General features: G+C 41.9%; 1 protein-coding gene across 3 annotated transcripts in view; it reads left to right on the top strand.

Moving 5' to 3' along the window:
* The first annotated feature begins 1,612 nt into the window (after nt 1–1,612).
* Nucleotides 1,613–22,106, top strand: part of LIPC (lipase C, hepatic type) — a 147,644-nt gene continuing 127,150 nt past the window's right edge. For 2 of the 3 annotated variants that reach the window (XM_058665786.1, XM_058665784.1), the window contains exons 1-2: nt 1,613–1,808; nt 16,646–16,772. In XM_058665786.1, coding sequence (XP_058521769.1) covers nt 16,688–16,772 — 85 coding nt within the window. In that variant the 5' untranslated portion in view covers nt 1,613–1,808; nt 16,646–16,687. The remainder of the gene's footprint in view (nt 1,809–16,645; nt 16,773–22,106) is intronic. The other variant, XM_058665785.1, reaches the window with a different exon arrangement.

Here is a 22,106-nt window from a genome sequence, read left to right as displayed (position 1 = left end):
CCTCCCAGGGTGTGCAGAAGCAGGAAAAAAATGGAGGAGCCAGGGCTCAAAGCCAGTCACTGAGGTGAAATGTGGGAGTCACCATGCCCATTGCCTGTCTCAATTAGTTGCATCTTTAGAAATTCCTTTAAATCCTTTTTGAACAAGGCTAAATATAAAGACAATATAAGCCTTTTCATATGAAATTCATTGGCTTCTTGCTATTGGGATAGGAGAGAGGGGAAAATGAAACTACAAAGGCTTTTGTGTCCAGGAAGAGAAGTGATAGAATACAAAGTGCCAAGAGTCTATTCTGTGTAAAAAACCGAAGAGAATCTGTTGTACATTTCCTTTTGCAGAAAAATAATATACATGTGACTGAATTGAAGACAATTAGAATCTCTGGTACAGGGGATGGCTAAGCACAGAGCACTCCTAGCCCAGGAAGAGCCTTGAGTAGTTAGGCATCTGGTAGATGAAGTTGTTCACATGAGCAGTGCCGACAGCCCCTACGGGAGCCTGGAGTGGGCTGTGTGGGCATGCTAGGCCCTAGGGAGATGCAGCATGTGTTCACCCCTGCTTCTACACACAGGAAGAGTTTTACAAATAGATGGTAAGCAAGTGGATGGAAATAAGTACAAAGCCCTATATCTGTGTGCTAAATAATCTCACAGGCCATCTTCAGCTTAAACCCAGGCAGACAATATTTACTGCCAGCTAGAGAAATGGGTGCTATGAAGGCCTTCTGAGTTTTTCTAATTCTTTCAGCAACACTTCAAGGTACCATGTTGCTTTCTCTCTACTTTAATGTTTTTCAAATGAGGTTGAGAAAAGTCAAGTAATTTGTGCAAAGCTGTGTAGCTAAGGAGAGTAATACCCACAATTCAAATCCATGGTTCTCTGACTCTAAATACAACTGCTCATGCCCTTAGTCTATTCCACTAAGTCTCAAGTTCAAGTTAAAAACTGAAATCTGAGGTCCCATCTCTAAGTCACTGAATCTGAATCTGTGGGGAAGGGCTCGGAACCTTTGCTGAACAGGAGCCCAAGTGACAACTGTCAGAGAAGTTTCAGAAAACTGCTCTACTGCATCAGGCTGGAAATGCACCCCCATATTCCTCTGAAGGAATGGGTAGACGCCAACAGAGATTTGCAGTTGGTGCAACTAAAATTAAATCACATCATCCTGGACTTTGTCAAATCATCATCTTCTAGGCTGTTTGCCTTTCTGTGTGGCAGTGGAGCATTGTCTAATTTAAGGAGCTCCAGATCCTAAAATACTAAGAACACATTGGAACACTAAAAGCAAACTCTCATTTAAAGACCAGACCTTCCTTTTTTTTTTTTTTTTAACTGTGCTGTCTGCTCCAGTTTGACCCTGGGGAATAGAAGTGAATAAGCTTGGCTGCATTCCACGCAACTTTGATTGATGTCGAGGTTCTTGTGGTACAGGGTCCAGAGAGCTGCTGAGAAGAGAAGCTAGCCACAGTATACATCCCCATCCCTCACCACCTCTCCAGAATCCAGCGTCACTGGATGAGCAAGTTACGCAATCCAGGAAGTATGAAATCTTGCTTTCTGTTGCTGCTGTTTCCGTTTTTCCACTCTTGATGGAAAAAAGCTGATGCACAACGGAGCTGGCAGCTCCCACATCTATCATGGGCACAAAGACACCTGACCTGTAGCATCTGGGTACTCAGTGAACTAAGTGGAAAGCAAAGCAGCGATTCCCAGCACTACTGAGTTTGAATCAAGCTGTGACACTGTGCATTGCAGAGACGAAGAGAAAGAGAAACTGAACTGAAGCCTGCTTCTCAGAACTTCCTGTTGTAAGTTATTCTAATGAACTTCACGAGAAATTTGAGGTCTATTTGGAGAAAAACATAGGTGTGATTAGCCCCACTTGCAGTATAGATGTTTTCTGTAACCAACTTACTTTATTAGTTACTGCCCAGAAACCTGCTTTGAGTGAGGGTTCCAGACATGATGTTTAAGACAGCAAAAAACGGTCATGACAGTTATATTTTACAAGTCGCTATCTTAATGATACTGCAAAGTTCATACACTTCCATCCTTAAGAGCTTGTTTCATCTTCACAGAAACTCGAGGGGATTGGTGTGCTTACTAGAAGGATTTTACAGATGAGGAAACTGGTAACTCCTGGCAGGGTAATTCAGAATCCTGTGGAAAATCCACGGTCCTTAGGTGAGAGCCCACATCATGTCACGATACTATTTGCATCCCAAAGACTCTACAGATTTAACTCCAGGACATCTTCTGGCATTGGGTTAAAACAAAAGACCCACTAATTAATATGTGTGCTGCTTAAACCTGCATCTGCAAAATATGAAGTTGCAGATGCTATAAAGAAACTCATAAAACCCAAAACAAACACTTGGTAGAGTGGATAGCATGTAAATGAGACTTTTCAGCCCAAAAGGTGGGAGAAGCATGTGAAGAAGCTCCTGACTATGATGACAGACTTAAAAATCAGATGGAAAGTCAGCAGAGGGAGAAATGCAAAGAGAAACAGAACACACAAACTTCACTGGGAAGCTTCATCTCTTTTGGAGGGTAAAGGGAAATATTAGATAATATTAAAAATAAGGATGCATTCAAATAGGCAAAAATTTAGAAGACATTGGAGTTGTGGCAAAAACAGATATAGGCTTAAAAAGTACACAGAGGTTATGAATATGCATGGATTTTAAGAAATTTTGCATCAAAACTACTTTATAATTCCATTTCTCCATGAACTTTTTGAAGTGGCCATGAACACGTAATACAAATACTAGTTACCTCTTCTGCACATGGATTTCTGGTAATTTTTGTTATTTGCCTTTCTTTATCTGTTATTTGTGTACTATGACCCTACAGTAAACATATAATAATAGAGCACTAATAAATATGATAATAAATATGGGCTTTTAAAGGATCTATTATAAAAGAAATCAAATATTGACATATTGGTATCCCAGAGATGACGCTTTCTACAGAAAAATTCATTTCAGTTTTACTTGTGTCATCATCACATGCATTCTAAAATCTTCAATCTCTTATTCTCTGTCTCTATATATATGTATATAATATTTTAACTGGGCTATTAAATGAAGCTATATGGTAAAAGAGTGGCACACTGTTACCAAGATGAGTAAATTCTACAAATACCAGAAGATTACAATCACAGGATATCTTTTATGAAAGAATTTCATTCTTAATTATGAATTGTATATGTGTGAGACTTGAAAGAAAAGTGGAAAAAATGAAGACACGAAAGATATGCCTGAAGAAAAAGATTATAAATCTGACTATATGAAAATTTACAACTCTGTTTAACAAAGACACCATGGGAACTGGGGGAAAAAAGACAAACTGGAAGATGATATTTGCAATGCAAATAACCTCAAATAATTAAAATCAGTAATAAAACACTAATGAACTAATTGAAACACAGGCAAAGTACACAATTTATGACAAAGGATATTTAAATGGCCAATGACAGACATATAAAACTGTTCAACTTTCCCAGTAATCAAAAAGGTGAAAATGAAAACAGTGAGATTCCATTTTTATCCATCAAACTGGTAGCAATGAAATAATCTGACATCCTCAAGTCCTGGTTATGATATGAGCAAACTGGAAACACACTGTCGAGATAACCATTTTTGGAGAATAAATGGTCGGTATCTGGTAGCACTGAAGGGAATCCTACTTTATAACCCAGCAAATTCACTTCTAGGGTTAGATTCTAGAAATTCTTATGGATAATTCCATGTCCATTTAAACAATGTAACACCAAAACAAGAAATAAAATAAAAATAGACAAGCAGCCATCATCCCACAAACAAACTGATATATTCATGTGTGGAGTCATGTATCAACAGAGGTAAAACCCAAAAACATCATGCTGGATTAATAAATACGTTGCAGCTAGTTGTGTAGAGTATTATAGATTCAAAACATGTGAAATACGGTATATGTATGTATAAGCATATTTATGTGTAATAAATTTATATTTAGCTGTGTACTGCTATTGCAAACATACATAAACATGAGTTAGAGAAATAGACACCAAAGTCAGGATACAACTGCTTGTGAGGCAGTAAAAAGAATTACGTTTGGGAAGAAGTATGTCTTTTTTTTAAATTTATGTATTTTCATTTGAAAAGAAGATTTTATAAATGTAGAACAGAAAGAGGTTTTGCTTCTGCTGGTTCACTTCCCAAACAGCCACAACAGCCAGAGCTGAGCTGATCCAAAGCCAGGAGCCAGGAGCTTCTTCTGGATCTCCCATGTGTTTGCAGGGACCCAAGGCCTTGGGCCATCCTGCACTGCTTTCCCAGGCCACAAACAGAGAGCTGGATGGGAAGTGGAGTGGCCAGGACAGGAGCTGTTACCCATATAGAATGCCGGCCCTGCTGGGCAGAGGATTAGCCTGTTGAGTCACTATGCTGGCCCCAAGAAGTATGTCCTTATGTAGATATTCAGCATACTAACAATAGGATGCATCTATAGTGAAACATTGAAAGTGCTCATTATACTTTAGGGAGCATTTGAAATCATTAAAAAAATTTCTTAAATGAGCACCTGAGTTAAAAAATATATTATGGGGACAGGTGGATAGAATAGCAAATAGGAGCTAGCAGGGAATGGCTAAAGTGGTTGAGTCTCATCCCCTAAGCTTCAATCTGGCCCAGCTCTAGCAGATGTAGACATTTGGGGTGCAAACCACAAAAGGGTTCTTCTCCTCTCTCCTCTTCTATGCCTCTCTTCCCTCCCTCAGATTCTCTTTCTCTCTTCCTTTCAAATAAATAAAATTATTTAAGGTCTATTAAACATATAAAAATATATAAGCATGCATACAAAACATATAAATGTCATGAACAGGCAATTCAGGAAGAAGAAATATGCAAAAAAGTGAGAAATCAGGATGCTGATTTATTCAACTTTAACCCACTTGTAAAAGAATTAAAATATGCATTTATGATTTTGGCTTATCAATTTAGCCTGAACCTAAGACAAATGTTAACAAGGAAAAAAGCTGGGACAAAAGAGTGAGCACACCTATTCAGTGTCAGTGAAAAGCACAAATATACATGGGGGCAGGGGCACCTGGAGCGATGGCTCAGTGGCTAAATCCTTGCCTGGCACACACCAGGGTCCCCTATGGGTACCAGTTCATGTCTTAGCTGCTCCACTTCCCATCCAGCTCCCTGCTTGTGGCCTGGGAGGGCCATGGAAGATGGCCCATAAACCTTAGGACCCTGCATCCACATGTGAAACCTGGAAGAAGCTCTTGGCTTTGGATTGGCTCAGTTCCAGCCATTGCAGCCACTTGGGGAGTGAACCAGTGGACAAAAGATCTTTCCCTCTGTCTCTCCTCTCTCTAAATCTGCCTTTCCATTGAAATATAGATGCATCGTTAAAATTTGTTTATTTGTTTGTTTGTTTGTTTGTTTATATGAGGGCAGTGGCACAAGCCTTGGACCAATAACACTGCTTTCCCAGGAACATTAGCAGGAGTTGCATGGGAAGTGGGGCAGTCAGAATTGAACCAGCATCTGTATTAGATGCCAGACCCACAGACTGTGGCTTTTTACTGTCATAGTACCAGCCCCTATGGCTGTATTTTTTAAATAAATATACACACAGGAGAAATGATTTGGAGGTAATCACATGGAAAAGTCAACAGCGGCTATCTTTGGGACTGAAATTGTAACTACTCATGTTTTTCATTTTGTTCCTTCTTTATTTTCCTATTTTTCAATAACAAACATTTATAATAGAAGAGGCTATTTAAACAAAATGCAGAAAATAAACTTTGGTTGATTAAAGATTTAAATATAAAATTTAATTATGGAAGAACTTAGAAAAATATTTATCAAATCTCTGTGGGAATCTTAACGCTCTCAGCTTGAAGTAACTGAAATGATTGTACTGTAAAATTATCATTAATAAAGATTTTTAAAGGGGGAGAATATTTCTATCAAGCAATATAAAGAATCAAGAGCTATCATACACAGCTAATTCAAATTTGTAAAATAAATGCTAGAATGCTAAAAGATAAGTGAGTAAAAGGACCATTCCCACATGAGAAATAAAATTAGTAGACTGAGAAAATATTAATTTTCACTAGAAATCAAAGAAGTGTATATGAAAGCAGTCAGAGAACAACAATTTACATATTCTAAAGAAACAAGAGCAAAAACGTAGAATGCCAATTCTCTGATGTTGATGAAGCTGACCAGAAATGGATCTAGGCATCCATTTATAACCATAGCGTCCATTCCCTTTAACCAAGGAACTCATGAAATTGTCTGGCAAAAGCAGAAAGCTCCCTCTTCGTCAACTTGACTTCTAACTGCTGGACTACTCAGGGCTCTGTCCTTGGAGGCCTTCTCTCCTCCACCCACATACAGTGCTGGGAGACTCTCCACCTCCACACTCAGATGGCATCGCGTGAGTCCTTGGGGAGAAAGGCTGGAGCCAAGCTGGCTGAGGGGCAGGAGAGGGCTTGAGGGGAGTTAGGGACTTTTCACTGAGAGGAGGCAATAAGGATAAGTGGAACCAGGCCAGGGAGTCTGAGAGAAACCAATGGTATCTCTCATCATATGCACCCCTGATGATCATAACCGAACATCCAGGCATCACACATGAGAAAGGTTAGCTGCCCCAACCCCTCTCAAAGCCTGAGGGAATTGTTGCCAAACAGCCCACAGAACACACCACAGCACACTCTTTGAGCTTTCTCAGCAAGACCTGCCCCACCAGGAACAAGATTTGGCCTTCTGCGGAGGGCTACCCTGGGGCACGAAGGAACAGTGAGGTATACCTGGTTTGAGGCAAGAAGCAGAACTGCTTGGGACCCCAACTCAAGATCTCAGTCCCTTCCGGGGATTTGTCCATTTGTCCCTGGCTGGCATTCCTTCCTCATGTAGGCTATTTAAGGATGTTTGGATAGTTACCCTCTCATCTTGCTCATGACCTTGTTAGGTGATGGCTTTGTGAATTGGGAGCTTCTAGTTTTGCTGTCTCCATTGTACATCATTTCCATTTTAGCTAAGGCAGAGCTGGGCTCAAACCCAAAGCTTCTGTACCCAAACCATGCCCTGGGTTTGCACATAGTTGCTATAAGGCAATTCTATGGTCTAGGTTAGTTACCAAAGGCAATAGGTATCTCAAAGCACCTTCATCGTATGTAGATAGATTTTATCCCATTACGATGGAAAAGTTTTATCAGTTGGTTTTTTGTTTTTGTTTTGTTTTGTTTTGTTTTGTTTTTGCCAACAGCAAGGTTGGGCAATGGGAATGGAACTGAGGAGTCAAGAAGCACCCTGTCTGGAGCATCGCACCTGTCACCATACTCTGTCACAGGATCATTTTGTTCTTTTGTATTTGAACTTTACCCAGAAGCAAAGATGCTTTCCAAACCCAGCTCACTGAAGTAAAACCTTGTTCAGGAGCCTTCTCCTTCCTCCCTGCACCCTGCACTCCCCAATGCAGGCTTCATCTCAGCCACCTGGAAGTGTCTCCTGACCCCAGAACTGACATTGGGCCAAATGAGGTCAACTCATGCAGATACTCCATCCTCCTCCTGGAACTAAAGAAATTTGGCTTCCACCCAAGCCAAAGCAATAGCACAAACTTCCTGAAGGTGTGCTAGAACAAACCTCTTTGAGCAGGGCTGTGTGGCTGTGTTCTGTGGTGCTGGGCATGTATTGCCCCCAGGGCCTTGGCCATGGTCTCTAGAGTCTAAGAAGACAGATGGAGGAGACACTCATCATTAAGTTATGATACCTAACCCCAGTGAGACACCCCCAGGCCTTGGTGTCCCATCTCCAGCAACACTGAGTAGAATGCCAAGGTTTTTGTCATTCCACCAGTGTGTTTTATCGGAATATGAACTGTAGAACTAAGAAAATAAGCCATTTCTCTAGACTTAAATTCAGAGTTAGCCACTCTAAGACTAGTGATGAGAATTATTGAAGCACGTTAATGCACATATGGGGTGGAGGGGAAAGATACGGTACTTTATTATTTTTTTTAATGGCAAGGAATACATAACAACTTAGGTAACAAATTTTAAAATTAATAGCTGGAAATGTAGACCCTATCTATTCTTTTAAAAACACCATATATAGTTCTATCCTGTATTATTTCAGTTAGATCCACAGAAAAAGAGAGAGGGAAGAGAAATATAAGAAACAGGAGGAGTCAAAAGCACAAGGAAAGATTCTTAAATAAAAACATGAATTACTGATCAGCACTGTGCCAGGCACAATCATAAGCACAATTCATGGTTTTCCTCATTTAATCTTCCGCAAACCCTGTGAGGGAAATTATTGTAGTGTTCCTTGTTTAGATGGAGGAAAGTGAGGCACAAAGACACTAAATCTTCTGACAACTGAAAGCAGTTCAAAAGCAAGGAGCCAGTTTGGAAATCCAGTTCCCAGTAATCACTAAATCTCACTTACCAAAGTCAAAGAAGGAGACAACCTTTCTTCTGAAATGAGCTTCATCCTCTTATCTTTACAATTCTGTAGCCAAACACTTTATCATTTCTTAGCTAGAGGAATTACTGGGGAAATTTTGTGCTTCAGCGAAAACAAAGCAGTGTCCACTTCTTAACTCAGCCTTCCTTATCTGATTCTAGTGTTCATCGCCCTTGAAGCATTTTACAACTCTGTAACTTGTATATCTTACACCAAGGCTAAATGCAAATTCCGTCCTATCCTATAGAAGTTTCACTGACTTTATCCCTCCCTGTCAGAGAGGTTGGTTCCCATCTGCACATTCATTTCAACGTTTCAGCATTTATCCCTATAATTTTGTAGGTTTGTTTGTTTGTTTGTTTTTGCTTCTCCTTTGAACTGATTCACACCCTTAGCTGTTTTCTCATTAATGAGTTAAACAAACTATTTACCATCTGTTCATGTTTTTTTACCTACATATGAAGCTATCTTTGAATGGGAAAATCAAACTATTTTCCTATTGCTCTCTGGAGAACCCTGGGTATGATTTAACCCAAATGGTTTCTGGAGGGAATGGAGATGTGATGTGGACATCTAAGTCTGTTGTTATAGCCTCATCCGGTCAAGTTCCTGTCAAACACTGCTCTATCCTTCACACAGTTCCACTTCCCTCATCTTAGCTGTTCTTTACTTTCACTGAGAAGTAACTGGTATCTAAATTACACTGTTACATATCCATTATGTATTCTCTGCTGTCTTACGGGTTATTCTCTCTGTCTTACGGGCTATTTCAGGGCATATAGCCAAAAAGCTGGTGAGATATTTCCTGAGAACTTTTTGAAAATAGCAATAATAAGCACATGAGCTCTGTTGTTACACAAAGTGCAAAACATGTCACAATTCCGTTTCTTTAACCTTAGATACAAGAAGATCTCACAGCCCATTGTCTTTCGCAAAACGATGTTTTGTTGTATGAACTTTGAATAACGGAAGCACAGTTCAAATCCCATTCCTCCACTTATTACTATATGGGTTGGGGAGATTCAGTAACCTCTGCCCTCCAGCGTTTATCCCTCTGTACAAAGAGTTAACATGCCTGCCATCTGGGATTCTTCCTCAAGTGTAAGGAGATCACATAGAGAGTGTGGCACTATGCACCCACTTTGGAAGTTGGTCCCTGAATTATTAACCCCTGACTTCAAGATTTGCTGTAGAATCAGTGACTAACCTCGCCTCCCCCATCAGTTTATGGGAAAATGATGACTCATTGGCAGCTCTTCAGAACTTGAAATAGATCATTGTGAATAAATGGGAATCAGTTTCTGGTTTCTTACAGCCACCAGCTCCCTGTGCTAACCCCAGGAAGTTTTTGTGAGATGAGTTTGTGGTATGGCATGTAGAGGCTGGACCATTCTCATCTAACTAACACCCAATCCTGCCTGATACCATGGTGAGAACTGTGTACCTGGACACTCCATTGTTGGAAAAACTGGAACCCAATGAGAGAGCCAATGTCCTAATGAGTCACCTCCCCAAGTGTAGCATTAATTGGCTGAAGTTGGCCAATTCATCTCATGGCTTGGTCAGTCTCCCTGAGGACTCTGATATGATCAACCCTCACCAAGCCCAACTAACACTACACACTTGCAGGATACAAGCGCACCATGGATTTTTCCTGCCTTATGTCTTCCCTTTTTTCCCACAAAGAAAAAAGCTGGCAAACCCAAGGAGCCAGCAATGTTCAATGCTCAATGCCTTCCCAGCTATTCAAACCCAACCTCAATCTTTATTTCCTTTTGCTTCCAAATGTAACACAAAGAGAAAAAACGGGCTTTCCCTTCTACCAGACCTACTAAAATCAAATGCATTTTTGCTACGAAAATCATCACAAAAAGGGTTGCTCTAACTCTCGGATTTTGTTGTTGTTGTTGTTGTTGTTGTTGTTGCTGTTTCTCAATTATTCCACAAACAATCCCCCAATCTCCTGACAGGCAGAGTTGGTGGGCCAGCACAGACCAAGAAATAGAAGCAAGTGTGGCAATGAGAACTCAACTCTTTGCTTCCTGGCTGTGTGATTCTTTGTTTTAGACGTTAAGAATCAGAGCCTCAGAGCCTCATGGGATCTAGAACCCTTCAATTCAATCTGCAAAGATGAGGCATCAAATCTTCCACAAGGGGTTTCTGAGCCTCTGCTTTCTTAACTATAAAATGGAAGAAATGGACACTTCCCCATACACAAATCACATTAGACCTGATTCTTTCTATTTAATCCTTGCAATATCATATGACAAATGAGAAAACAAAAGTTGTAGAAATCTCCCAAGGTCACACAACCAATCTAAGACAGACCTACTGACAAAAACATTCAACCCCTGCTGGAAATGCCTGAAATACTTCATTCTTTCCAATAGTTCAAAATCTCTACAATCTTGTTACCACCCTTCATTTGTTGACAAGTCTGTTTTTCTGACATAGATAAGGAAAATGTTTAACTCCAGTCCAAATCCTTTCCAAACAAGGACATGTTCCAAACCAACTAGAAATGACAAGGTTTCCCCATCTATATTGCCAAATTCTACCTGTTTTTTGCTGTATTATTGTACCTATATTGTGTAAGAATGTCCACATCAACTGATCAATGGTCTAATAAAATCTCGCTCATTTCCCTGTGATATCCTAGTCCTTGGCAGGAATAAGAGAAGGTGAGTCATTTCCTATGACGTGTTTCTGCAAACTTCCTACAAGTCCCTTGAAAGTGGAGTATGTTCAGGTGTGTGGAAAGCCAGCTGGGGAGAGATTATGGGCCTGTGGTTGTTAAGGGAGTGGACGCTGGACTTGGATACCTTCACTGCCCCTCTCGGCTATTTCCTGGTGTGACATGGTTTTGTGCCGTCCTCTAAGCTCATATATATTAACTGTAAAATTAGGGGGAGGTACCAATCCTAGTGTAATTTTGTCAATGACTCTTTTCTTATCATGCCAACAAGAGCCTGGCATTTTTTGGGAAAGTATCTCCGGTTTCTAAAGATGAAGTCAAGAAAATATGATTCTGAATATAAAACAGTTTCACTCACTATGAAACAGTGAACCTCCCTGACTCCCTAGCATCTTGCTCCTGGGATTTACTCTTTTCATCCCTGTAAAACATTTCTTTCTTTTCTTCCAATTAACTTTCTTATCATTATGAAATTAAAAGAAAAGTTTACATTCAGGTTATCAAATGCCAGTCACTTAAAAATCTCTATTTCTTCAAGCAATTCTTCAAATTAAAAAAGAGCAAAGATTGGGCAATTTTTAAAAACTTAATTACAAGATCATTGTTATTTTAGACTGAGGATAACAGACCAGAGTGAAGAGTCCCAGGAATTAGACAATTCTTTCTAGGAGTGCAAAAAAAAAAAACAAACAAAAAAATGCTGGACTGCTAACCTGGATGATGCTGACAGCTTGGCTGGAAGTTCTGACCTTTAATGGGCTCAGCTGACCCCTGTGAAGTGCATAGGAAGGGAAGAGTTCTTAATAAATGTCTGGATCCGGGTCAGGCAGGCATGCAACACAGTGGTTAAGCTGTCCGCACCTCATATAGGGCTGTCTAACTCAAGATCTGGCTATTCTTATTCCCACCCAGATTCCTGCTAACATATACCAGGAAGTCAGCCCTGAGGGCAAAAGTACTCGGGTTCTTGATACTCAGATGAAGATCTGATGGAGTTCTGGGCTCTTGTCTTCAGCCCCATCTGTTGTGGGTATTTGAGGAATAAACCAATAGACGGAAGCTGGCTCATTCTCACTCTCTCTGTGTGATGATAGCAACAAAGAAGAAGAAGAAATTAAAAATTAACTCCTGGACTTTTGTGGGCATGGGAATGACCAAAGATTCCACTGATGGGTCTGTTGACTAACTAGATGCACAGACAGAGTCAGGCATTGAAGGCCTAAGCTAGTCTGTCCCTCCAAAACAATCCTCAGACTTTTTGAAAACATCTATTTATAAGTTTTTAAAACTTGAGCACTCCCACAGTATACAGCTATTTATTGGCTTGTAAATAACATAGCACTAGTAATACAACATAGTACTCTACGCAAATTATCTAGTGCTAATATATTGTAAGCATTACACAAACACATAGAGTTTTCTAAATATGACATAATCATATATGAAAAGTCTGTCGTGGTCCTTACATATCCTAGGCAATGACTCTCAAACTTCATTGTAACCCAGAATAACCAGAGAATGTGTTTAATAGAAAGGTTCACCAGGCCCTCACTATAGCTTTGCCTCAATCATCGTTTAGCTGAACCCATAATCTGGCCCTTCTCTGAGTTCCAAGGTGACTCTAATGCTCCTTTCAGTTTTGGAAGCATGAATCCGGCCCGTTCTGGTTTCCTTTCTCCTTTCTTGCTAAAATTGTACTGTTGGTTCTTGCTGTTGTCTGCCTCCTTGGCTTCCTAGGTGAATTTAAAACAATGACAATAATAACAGCTTCCATGTATTGTTTCCCAGTAGTCAGGATTGCTGAAGGCTTTTCACACATTGCCTCACTTAATCAGATCTGGCAGGAATTAGTCATAAGTCCCCTAATATGAAGGGACAAAATGTCAATGTCTTACCTATGATCACACAACTAGTATGTGATAGGAGAGAGATAGGAATAGAGAACTATGAGATCTATGTGGTTCCAAAGCCTGTAGTGTTGACCACCAAGCAAATTATCTTCCAAATAATTTACTACAATTTATTGAACCTCTATCATAATCCAAGTTCTTCTCTGGTACCTTGCTTAGAAAAGTCTGCAACAGCCAGGACCTGCCTGTATTTGTAGAGTTGTGACAAATCCTGATGTATAATAAATAAGCTTATTTTCTGTAACCCATTTGAATTACTAACCTTATACACCTGTCTTTGGCCCTTTCTGGGTTATTTCTCAGCCTTCCCCCAATCCTTAGGGATATTATATATATGGAGCAGGCACAACAGCCAGGCATGGAGTTGAAGAGTGAGCAGCAGGTTCTCTGTCATTACACCACATGGGTGGCCACTGAGGGGCCGGTACTTTCATCAACATGACTTCCAAGTTGAGGACATCATTGACCAACACACATACAACCATTTTCTCTCTGGGCTCCCATCTTCCATCTGAGTTCCCAGAAGGCAAGTGACTATTCCTTCTGCTCTCACACCCAAGGGCCCATCTCTCCTTCCTCTGTACCTGCAAAGTCCAAGAGAGTGACGGAGAGATGGGGGTGCCCTTCTCCCTCTGCATCTTTTTATGACATTGCAGCCTTTGCTTTTCTTTTCAGCTGAGAATTCACTTGCTGTGAGATACACTGTTTGGGGGAGACATAATATTTGCAAACTTCTGTCTATCTTGTCCCAAAATATTTATAGACTTCTATTTTGTTTCATTTAAGTAGGAGGGAGCACAGGGGAACAAGTTGAGACCCACATGATAAGCTGACAACTCAAATTATCCCCATTTTAGACGTGAAGAGAGAGAACTCTTGAACATTATGTAAAGTTTTTAACAAGTGGCAGTAGCAGACCCAGGGTCCCCAGGCTCTAGTACCTCACACACAATGAAGGCTTCCCTAGCAACCTCCCTGCTCAGCTTCAAAGAAACACAACAGTTTCACGGTGGAAGAGGGAGGAGAGTGTGCGTAGAGGGGGATGGACAGCCAATTTGTGGTTTCCAGGAGAGCCCCACACAACCTGAGTTGGCAGGAAATGGTGGCAGAGGAATTTCGGGGTGAGGCAAAGAAAGGAATGAAAGAGAACTACATCAACTCAGAAGGCTTTATCCATGTGGAAAGTGGCAAGAAAGTGTACTCTGTTTGTGCAGAAACATTTCCAGTAGGTTAATATTTCCCAGGCACTTGGTTTTGTTGGTGCCTCATGGTGAGTCAGTCTACAAGGAAGGAGAGGGATTGGAAGTGGTTACTAGCAGTACTCAGAGGAAAGGGAGAAAGGTGGGCCCAGGGAAAAGGAGACCAAGGCAGTGAGTCAGTGGCTTTTGTGTCCCAACAATAAAGGAAAAAGGAAGTGAAGTAAACCAGTCACCTTCTATCTAACTGTGTAGAATCAGGAGGAGTCATTAGGGGATCCAGGACAGATATCTGCTTCAGAAGCATCCTCAGGTTGCAGGCCTTTGGAGGAGAAATAGCCAGAGGAGAGCTCATGGGCTTTGGGCTGCAGTTAGGGTGGTAGAAAACTGCTGGTGGCTTCTGGAAGGTACTTTCAGGCACACCCACTAGGGTGATCGTTACCAAGTTATTCAGTTGTGTACTCAGCATTTCCACTCAGCCAGCCAGCTGCACACCCAAAGCTTAATTCCTAGTCTCCCATCACCAAAACTTCATTACTCTTAGCTTTTCCTCCTTCGGCTCATAACAACCCCACTAATCTACTCTCTCAAACCGAACTCCCTGAAGTCATCCTTAACTTCTCTTTCCTTCTCCCACATCCCAACAGTCAGAAAATCCCACTGGCTGTACCTTCAAAATATATCCAGCTCCTGTCTCCACCAATCCCAGTACCATTATATAACCACACTGAACCAAGCAGTCATCACCTGTCACTGAAGAAACCTCCTTGTTTCACTTTTGACTGCTTGCAAACTCAAGTGGTGTTTCGAAATTCTAATAAAATCACTCCATTCTTTCACTCAGAACTGCTCCACGAGTCTTATGCTGTAAAAGCCAAAGCTGCTCACTGGCCCCATTGCTTTTTCCAGAACAAATCAGACTGCTGCCTACTTGAGGACCCTTGCATTCTCCTCCCCTAAGGTGTCCACAGGATAACTCAATCACTTCCCTCAAAACCTTTGTTCAAAGTTCCGCTTCCCACTAAGATGCACCCTGACCCCTCGTTTTAAAAATCACTATCACAGTGTCTCTCCATCGCCACCTGCATTCTCTTTTCTTTTTCTATAGGTCTCCTTGCATTTTTTACACTCTATATGAACTGTTATTACACCCGTTTTCTATCATCTGACTCCTGCTACCCACACCAGGTCCTGAGCTCCACAAGGATTCAGATCTGGTTGATTCACTTGTGTATCTCAACTCTTTGTACAGTACCTAACACAGGGTAGACGTACAAACACAGATGAACAGTTTCAATAAGACAAGGGACTCAACGAATAGCACAACAGGCAGATGCAGCAGTGTCACCCTACCTGGGCTTGCCGGTAGGAGGGGTTTTTTTTTTAAAGATTTATTTTATTTTTATTGCAAATTCAGATAAACAGAGAAGAGAAGGGGCAGAGAGGAAGATCTTCTGTCCAATGATTCACTCCCTAAGTGACCACAATGGCCGGAGCTGAGTCTATCTGAAGCCAGGATTCAGGAGCCTCTTCTGGGTCTCCCTCACGGATGCAGGGTCCCAAGGCTTTGGGCTGTCCTCAACTGCTTTCCCAGGTCACAAGCAGGGAGCTGGATGGGAAGTAGGGCCACCAGGGTTACAGCGAGTGCCCATATGGGATTCCGGAGCATGCAAAGAGAGGACTTCAGCTGCTAGACTATCGTACTGTCCCTCAGTTGGAGTTTAAATTAACCCAAGAAGGAAATGGCATGTTTACTCTGGGATCATCTTCACATGGGAATCTGAGCAAAGACATCTTTCCTGCCACATCAGCCCCTCCTTAACCCTGAGGTTAGGGATTTTCGGCTCCTTTTATCTACAGGAAATGGGACCCCACACACTTCTTCATCGGGTCTTAGCAATTTCGCTCAATGAAAAATGAATTCTCTAGGGGGGTGGTTTTGGTTGAGCAGGGTCCTTTCCTTTCCCTTCAAGGCTTAGCTTGCAGTTGGAATACTACTGTTCTGAGCTCCCAGCCCTCCCCACTTGTGGTGTTGTCAGAGGGACACTTGGGCAACTACACCAAAGCCACCTACCTCTGACCTTTGGCAGAATTTCCAAACACGACCCTTTAACTCTAAATTGATTGATTCAGCACTACGACCTTGGCCCAAGAAGGCAAGGATACACGACAAAGTATTTTATTTTCAAAACATTATCAGGATAAAAATCTGTGTTCTAAACCAATGTTTTGTGTGTTAGATACAGTTAGAGTTGGGGTTGGGGGCAGCAAGGAAGGTGTCTGAGCACTGGATACCATGTGGAGAAGTTAATTATTAATGGACAGACTTCCCTGACAAAGTATCAATAGCCATTCTGGTTTCTTTGGCTTCAGAAATTTACAAGAAGGCCTCGGACCCTGAGTGAGACAGGAGAAATGGGAATTGTCCCATGGGTTCCCATTTTCTTGGTTATATGCGTCTTGATCCAATCAAGTGCTCTTGGACAAAGCCCAGGACAAGGTAAGAGCCCATCTTCTTTCAGAAATGGGCATGGATTTTCCTTTCTTAAACGTGTGTCACAAAGGATCTGAGGGTTTCTGACTGTGTGAGACACAGCTTGCGCCAAGGTATACCAGGTGGTTTAAATGGTGATATCACAGGTTTCCAGTGACATGTAAACATTGATAAGCAGGACTTGAGTCTTAGAAAACAACTCTGAGAATACAAGTCTTCTATAAGCACCTGCAGCGAGCAGCGAGATCTCTCTTGTATCTAATTCTTGGAGTCATGCCACAACTCTTTGAGCAGAGAATGATATGAAAGAGTTTCTGATCTTCCTGAGAGTTAATTTGGCATCTAATTTGCAATTGGGAAACACAGCTTGCCGTGAAATGCTCCGTCTTGTTGGAATTATCTAATTGCCTGGCTCTCTCAGAAGAGAGAACAGTTCCGAGAGTCCTATTTCCAGGCAGGTCTGAAGCAGTGAAATCATGGCACGGTTTCCAGACTGCAGTTTACTGCCAAAGTTTAACCCTGTGTCTGAGAGCTCAACCTATTTGTTCTGCCTATTTTCCTGGAAATTCTCCAATTTGATTGATGGCCAAAGACAGATCCAAATGCTTGATAGGGTAGGTGGAGTCCAGATTCCTGGTTGAATAGGACCAACAAAGGATGAGTGTGATGTTAACTATTTGGCCTAACTTGGCAGGTACTGGGACTCTGTTTTTGAGCCAGTTACTTGTGAAGAGCTAGTAATGCTAAGTTATATACTAAGTTTTTCTTTCTTTAAATTTTATGCTTCAAGAGAGTTCTAAAAGCTTGAAAATTAAGAATTTACTCACAGGAAATACACCTGAAAATCACAGACACTTTTCCCCTTTAAGAAAAAGGGATGTTTTGTGTTTAATTGTTATTTCACCTCCTAGTTGATTAATAAATAGCTCATTAACAATACAAAGGCTGTTCAAGAAGTTGGAAAATACATATGGAAAATGGAAATGCATATTATGAAAAGCAATGCACATTTCAGTAATTTTGTACCAAAATAAGTATCTTTTCATTCCAATTATGAACTTTGAATCTTCATTTAGTGCCACTCACTGAGCATTGTATATGCCAAGCACTATACTAATTATTTTAATGCACCATCTCATGAATAAAACCATGTCCAAAATTGGCCTTCCATAATAATTAGGAGCCATGCGAGCAAGCTTTCTGATAATTTTTATTTCTTGTGTTCACAGTGATTTTTCCCCATCCTTTGACCCAGAATAATTCTTCTCAATATACATTACTTTGCCATTGAGGGGACATTTCATTCATGGAAACTTATGTGTTCTCTTGTGTCTGATTTGGTTTCCATCAGTGTTAGGCTTGTGAGTTTTCTGTGCATTTTGTACTGCAGTAGCTCAGTCTCGTTGCTGGCATATTCCCGTGTGTGACTATACTGCCATTCCTTTGTCAATTCTTCTACTAAGTGGTCCCAGTACTGTTTTCGTAACTGAGACTTGGGACTCAGAAGCCCCTCCCCACCCCCAGTGGCAAGACAAAGGCTGAAGCAGAGGATGGTTTCCTCCAGGCTTCTGAGTATTGTTCTTAAACATCTCATTATCCTGGTCAGTCTGCTGGTTTACCTGGCTCCTGGTTAATCTGAAAGCTATGGGCAGTGACCATGATTAGCAGGAATCCTCAGTCAGGAGGCATCTTGTTCCCTAAAAAGCAAAATCTTTTGGTAGATTTCTTTCTATGAGGAGAGGGGAAGATCTGGGTGCTTGAGGCTGGTGTGACGTCCTCCTGGGGACACTGAGGTGGAAATTATACCCACAGTGGCTCTTGGCAGATGAGAGTCTATGCCCTTCGTCCTCAGAATCGAATCTTCCCTTCCAGCATCTCATGGTGACAGACCAGGAATGCTGCTAAAGAGCCTGCAATGAGCACAACACACACCCCTCACAATAGTGACTTATCTGCCCCCTAGTGAACTAGCTTGAAGCTCAGAGACTAAACTCCAATTACCACTCATAAAGAAAGTATTCCCTCATGGACCCTCCCCACTTGGCCTCAAGCCTTCCAGCCCACTTTGTTCAAACACTAACAATAGCATCTTACAAATAGACTCAATAATGCACTGTGCACCCAGTACATGCCAGACACTGCACAAACACCTTGACTCCTCCTCACTGGATAGTTGAGTAAGTCAGATGTTGATTGACTTGTTGGAGATGCTGCAGCTGGACAGAGCCGAGAGGTGCACATAGAGGCTCAGTCCTTCTATGGGACCACAGCATTCTCTGTCATGCTCACGCCCAATCACTTGCTAGTCAGAGATCCTTAGAAAGCCATTCTGCTCAGCTCCTGTCACAGGCAAATGGGTTCGGACACTTGTCCCTGCCCTTCCGCACCAAGGGGATGGGATTCAGTGAGCTTGCTGAGCCATTGTCACCTTTCATGCCACCTGACCCCCTGGTCCAGTCCACTGATGTTTGTTGCCACCAAAGCCAGCTCTGCTCCAGATGGCAGCTCCTGCTGTTAGGCACCGAGGGTGTCATCGTCCAGTCATCAGTCCCACTGTCAGCAGAACTTCTGCTCTCTATCATACGAGGCGTAGCTTACAAACCTCAGGAGGCAGCTAAAGGCTTGCCAACAGCCACTGAGGGATGTAATAAACATGTTTCATGTGTTAAACAAGCATCTACTGGATATAAGGGAATCTTGAAAGCTTCATGGGAATAGTTTATTTGGATGCAAAAAATATGAAATTCATGCATATGGGAGGTTTTTAAAAAAACTCACAGAAAATGCATATTATGAAAAGTTACATGGTTTTCAAAATTATTTTCCACTTAAACTTACCTTTTAATTTCATTTTCCACACTCTTTGAAGTTTCCTTGTGTAAGGCAATGCATTAGTGCAATTCAAGAATTCTAATCTAGAATAGATTTGCTCTCTTAAAAATTATTGAGAAGAAGGTATTGTGGTGTTAGAAGGTTAAGCAATTGCTTAGGACACCTACATCCTATAGCAGGTGCCTGGTTCAAGTCCCAGCCATCCCTTGCTTCTGACCCAGCTTCCTGCTAAGACACATGAAAGACTGTGAAAGAGGACGCAAGTGCTTGGTTTCCTGCCAACCATGAAGGAGACCTGGATGGAGCTTCTGGCTTCTGTGTGCCCCATCCCTGACTGTTATACACATTTAGGAAGTGAACCAGTGGACAGAAGATCTATCTCTGTTTCTCTCCCTCTTATGCTGCCTTTAAAATTCATTAATAATGTTTTAAAATAGTATTGAGAACCCCAGAGAGCTTTTTTTATTCAATATGCAACTATCCACATTGCCAAATTACAAGATCAAGCTTAGAAATCTTAAAAATCTGTATCAATGTTTTAAATATAATAATCAACCCACTGCATGTTAGCAGACAACATAATTTTATAAGAAATAATTTTTCCAAACAACAATAATGAGTTAGAAGAGTGACATTGTTTTGCAAAGAAATTTCATATCTTTCATGTCTAGCTTAACAGGAGAAAGCTAGATTTCCTTAGTTTCTGCATGGTCTGTGGTATGGAGCTCAGTTTGATGCGTATCAGGAACATGTTACCTTCCCTATAGTTTGGGAGGTGACTCATTCATTTAGTGGATACACGGATAGGAATCCAAGGCAAGCCAAGGCCCACAATTCTAGTGAAATCCTATCTGTTGCTACAAGAGACCCTGCCACCCACTGCCAGTCTTCCAGGCCCCACCACAGACCAGACATGGCATGCTCCTGAGGTGTTCAGTCCCAGGACAGCTCCATTTGTTGCTTCTCTGTCCACCAATTGCGAACCCAATGCCTACATCCCTGGCCTCACTGCCCTATTTCTACTCTAGTATCCACAATGCTGCAAAGCACGCTGGCTATTCACAGGCAACCCAACAAGGGAGAGGATGGCCTGGGCTTTAGGCCTGGTCCCCAGACAGACAAGTCCGGATTACCTTACCCAAGCAGATATACCCATCAAACTCAGCCAGTGGTGAGTGGGAGGGTGCCCTGACAGCCATAGGATCCACATACGACAGGAACACAGTGATTTCAACACAGCCTAGAGCTGGGGTTTGACCCACCAGGGAAAAGGGACTGTCTGGAAAGCTGGGGACCATGGCTGGACATCAGTCCCACTGTGAGAGCCAGACGGTAGGCCAAGCCTGGTGTGTACCACAGGGGTATTGTGTGGAACCCACTAGGGATCCAGGGGCAGGGGACCTCCCGCCTGGCTTCTCAGAGAAGCTGCAATCCTTAGCAATGGCCACAAGGTAGCGCAGTGATGTCTCAGGAGCTTCAGGGTTGTATGTGCCCTATGTGCCCTGTGATCACAGCATGTGGAAGTGACAATAACACCGGCAGAAAAGGTTAAAAAAGCGGGGGGGGGGGGAAACTTTAGTTTATATGTTTTTCCCCTTTCAAATTTTATCTGATGGCGCAACATTATATATGGCATATGTAACAATCAGTAATTTAAAAATAAATTTACTTCAAAATGATCAAGTGAATGGGATTTGATTAGATCGTGGTTCTGGAAACTTTCATGGTAGCAGAAAATCCAGGGAGTGCTCATGAACACTGTTAATAGGGCCCACTTGTAGAGTTGCTCCTTCGGTGGGCCTAGGCTAGACCTGAAACTTGGCGTTTCTACAAGATGCTGTTGGCCTGGAGGGCCCAGAGATGATTAACATGCTACATGCCACAACAGAGTGCCCAGAATCGAGTCCCAGCTCCATGTGCAATGTCAGTTTCATGTCATTGTGCACCCATGGAGACGGCAGGTGTTGGCCCTGATGCCTGGGTTCCAGCTAGTCATATAGGAGGCTCACACAGAGTTCCAGGCTCCTGGCTGTGGCCTGGCCAACCCCAGCTGTTACAAGCATTTTGGGAGTGAATCAGCAAATGAATCAATCTCTCTCTCTCTCTCCTTTTTCTCTCTTCCTCTCTCTCCTCTCTCTCTGCATTCCAAATACTTTTTAAAACACTTCATGACAAGCCTCGATCTTGGGTCATCCAACATGTGGGCTGGACTGTGATCTCTTTCTGCAGTCTCTATAATCCGAAGGGTATCTTTGAACCATGATATTTGTGAAAAATCTATGACTTCAAAATGATTTTTTAAAAAATTGGTTTCTGTAATGAAGAAAAACAGTCCCCCAAGCTGCCTTACTTGTAATTAGCAGCAAGCTAGTCACTGCAGCACCTAATCAACCATCCACTCTGAACTCCTCCTTGGCAGGCCTGAAGACAGGATTCAAAGAATTCTTTTCCAATGAGGCAGGCATTACAGAGCTTGGCATAGCCTGTGACTGGCCATTTACTGGGATC

The sequence above is a fragment of the Ochotona princeps genome, chromosome 6 (genome assembly GCF_030435755.1).
Source record: "Ochotona princeps isolate mOchPri1 chromosome 6, mOchPri1.hap1, whole genome shotgun sequence".
Lineage (NCBI taxonomy): Eukaryota > Metazoa > Chordata > Mammalia > Lagomorpha > Ochotonidae > Ochotona > Ochotona princeps.
Note: the sequence above shows the minus strand (reverse complement) of the source record. Positions and strands in the feature narration are given on the sequence as shown.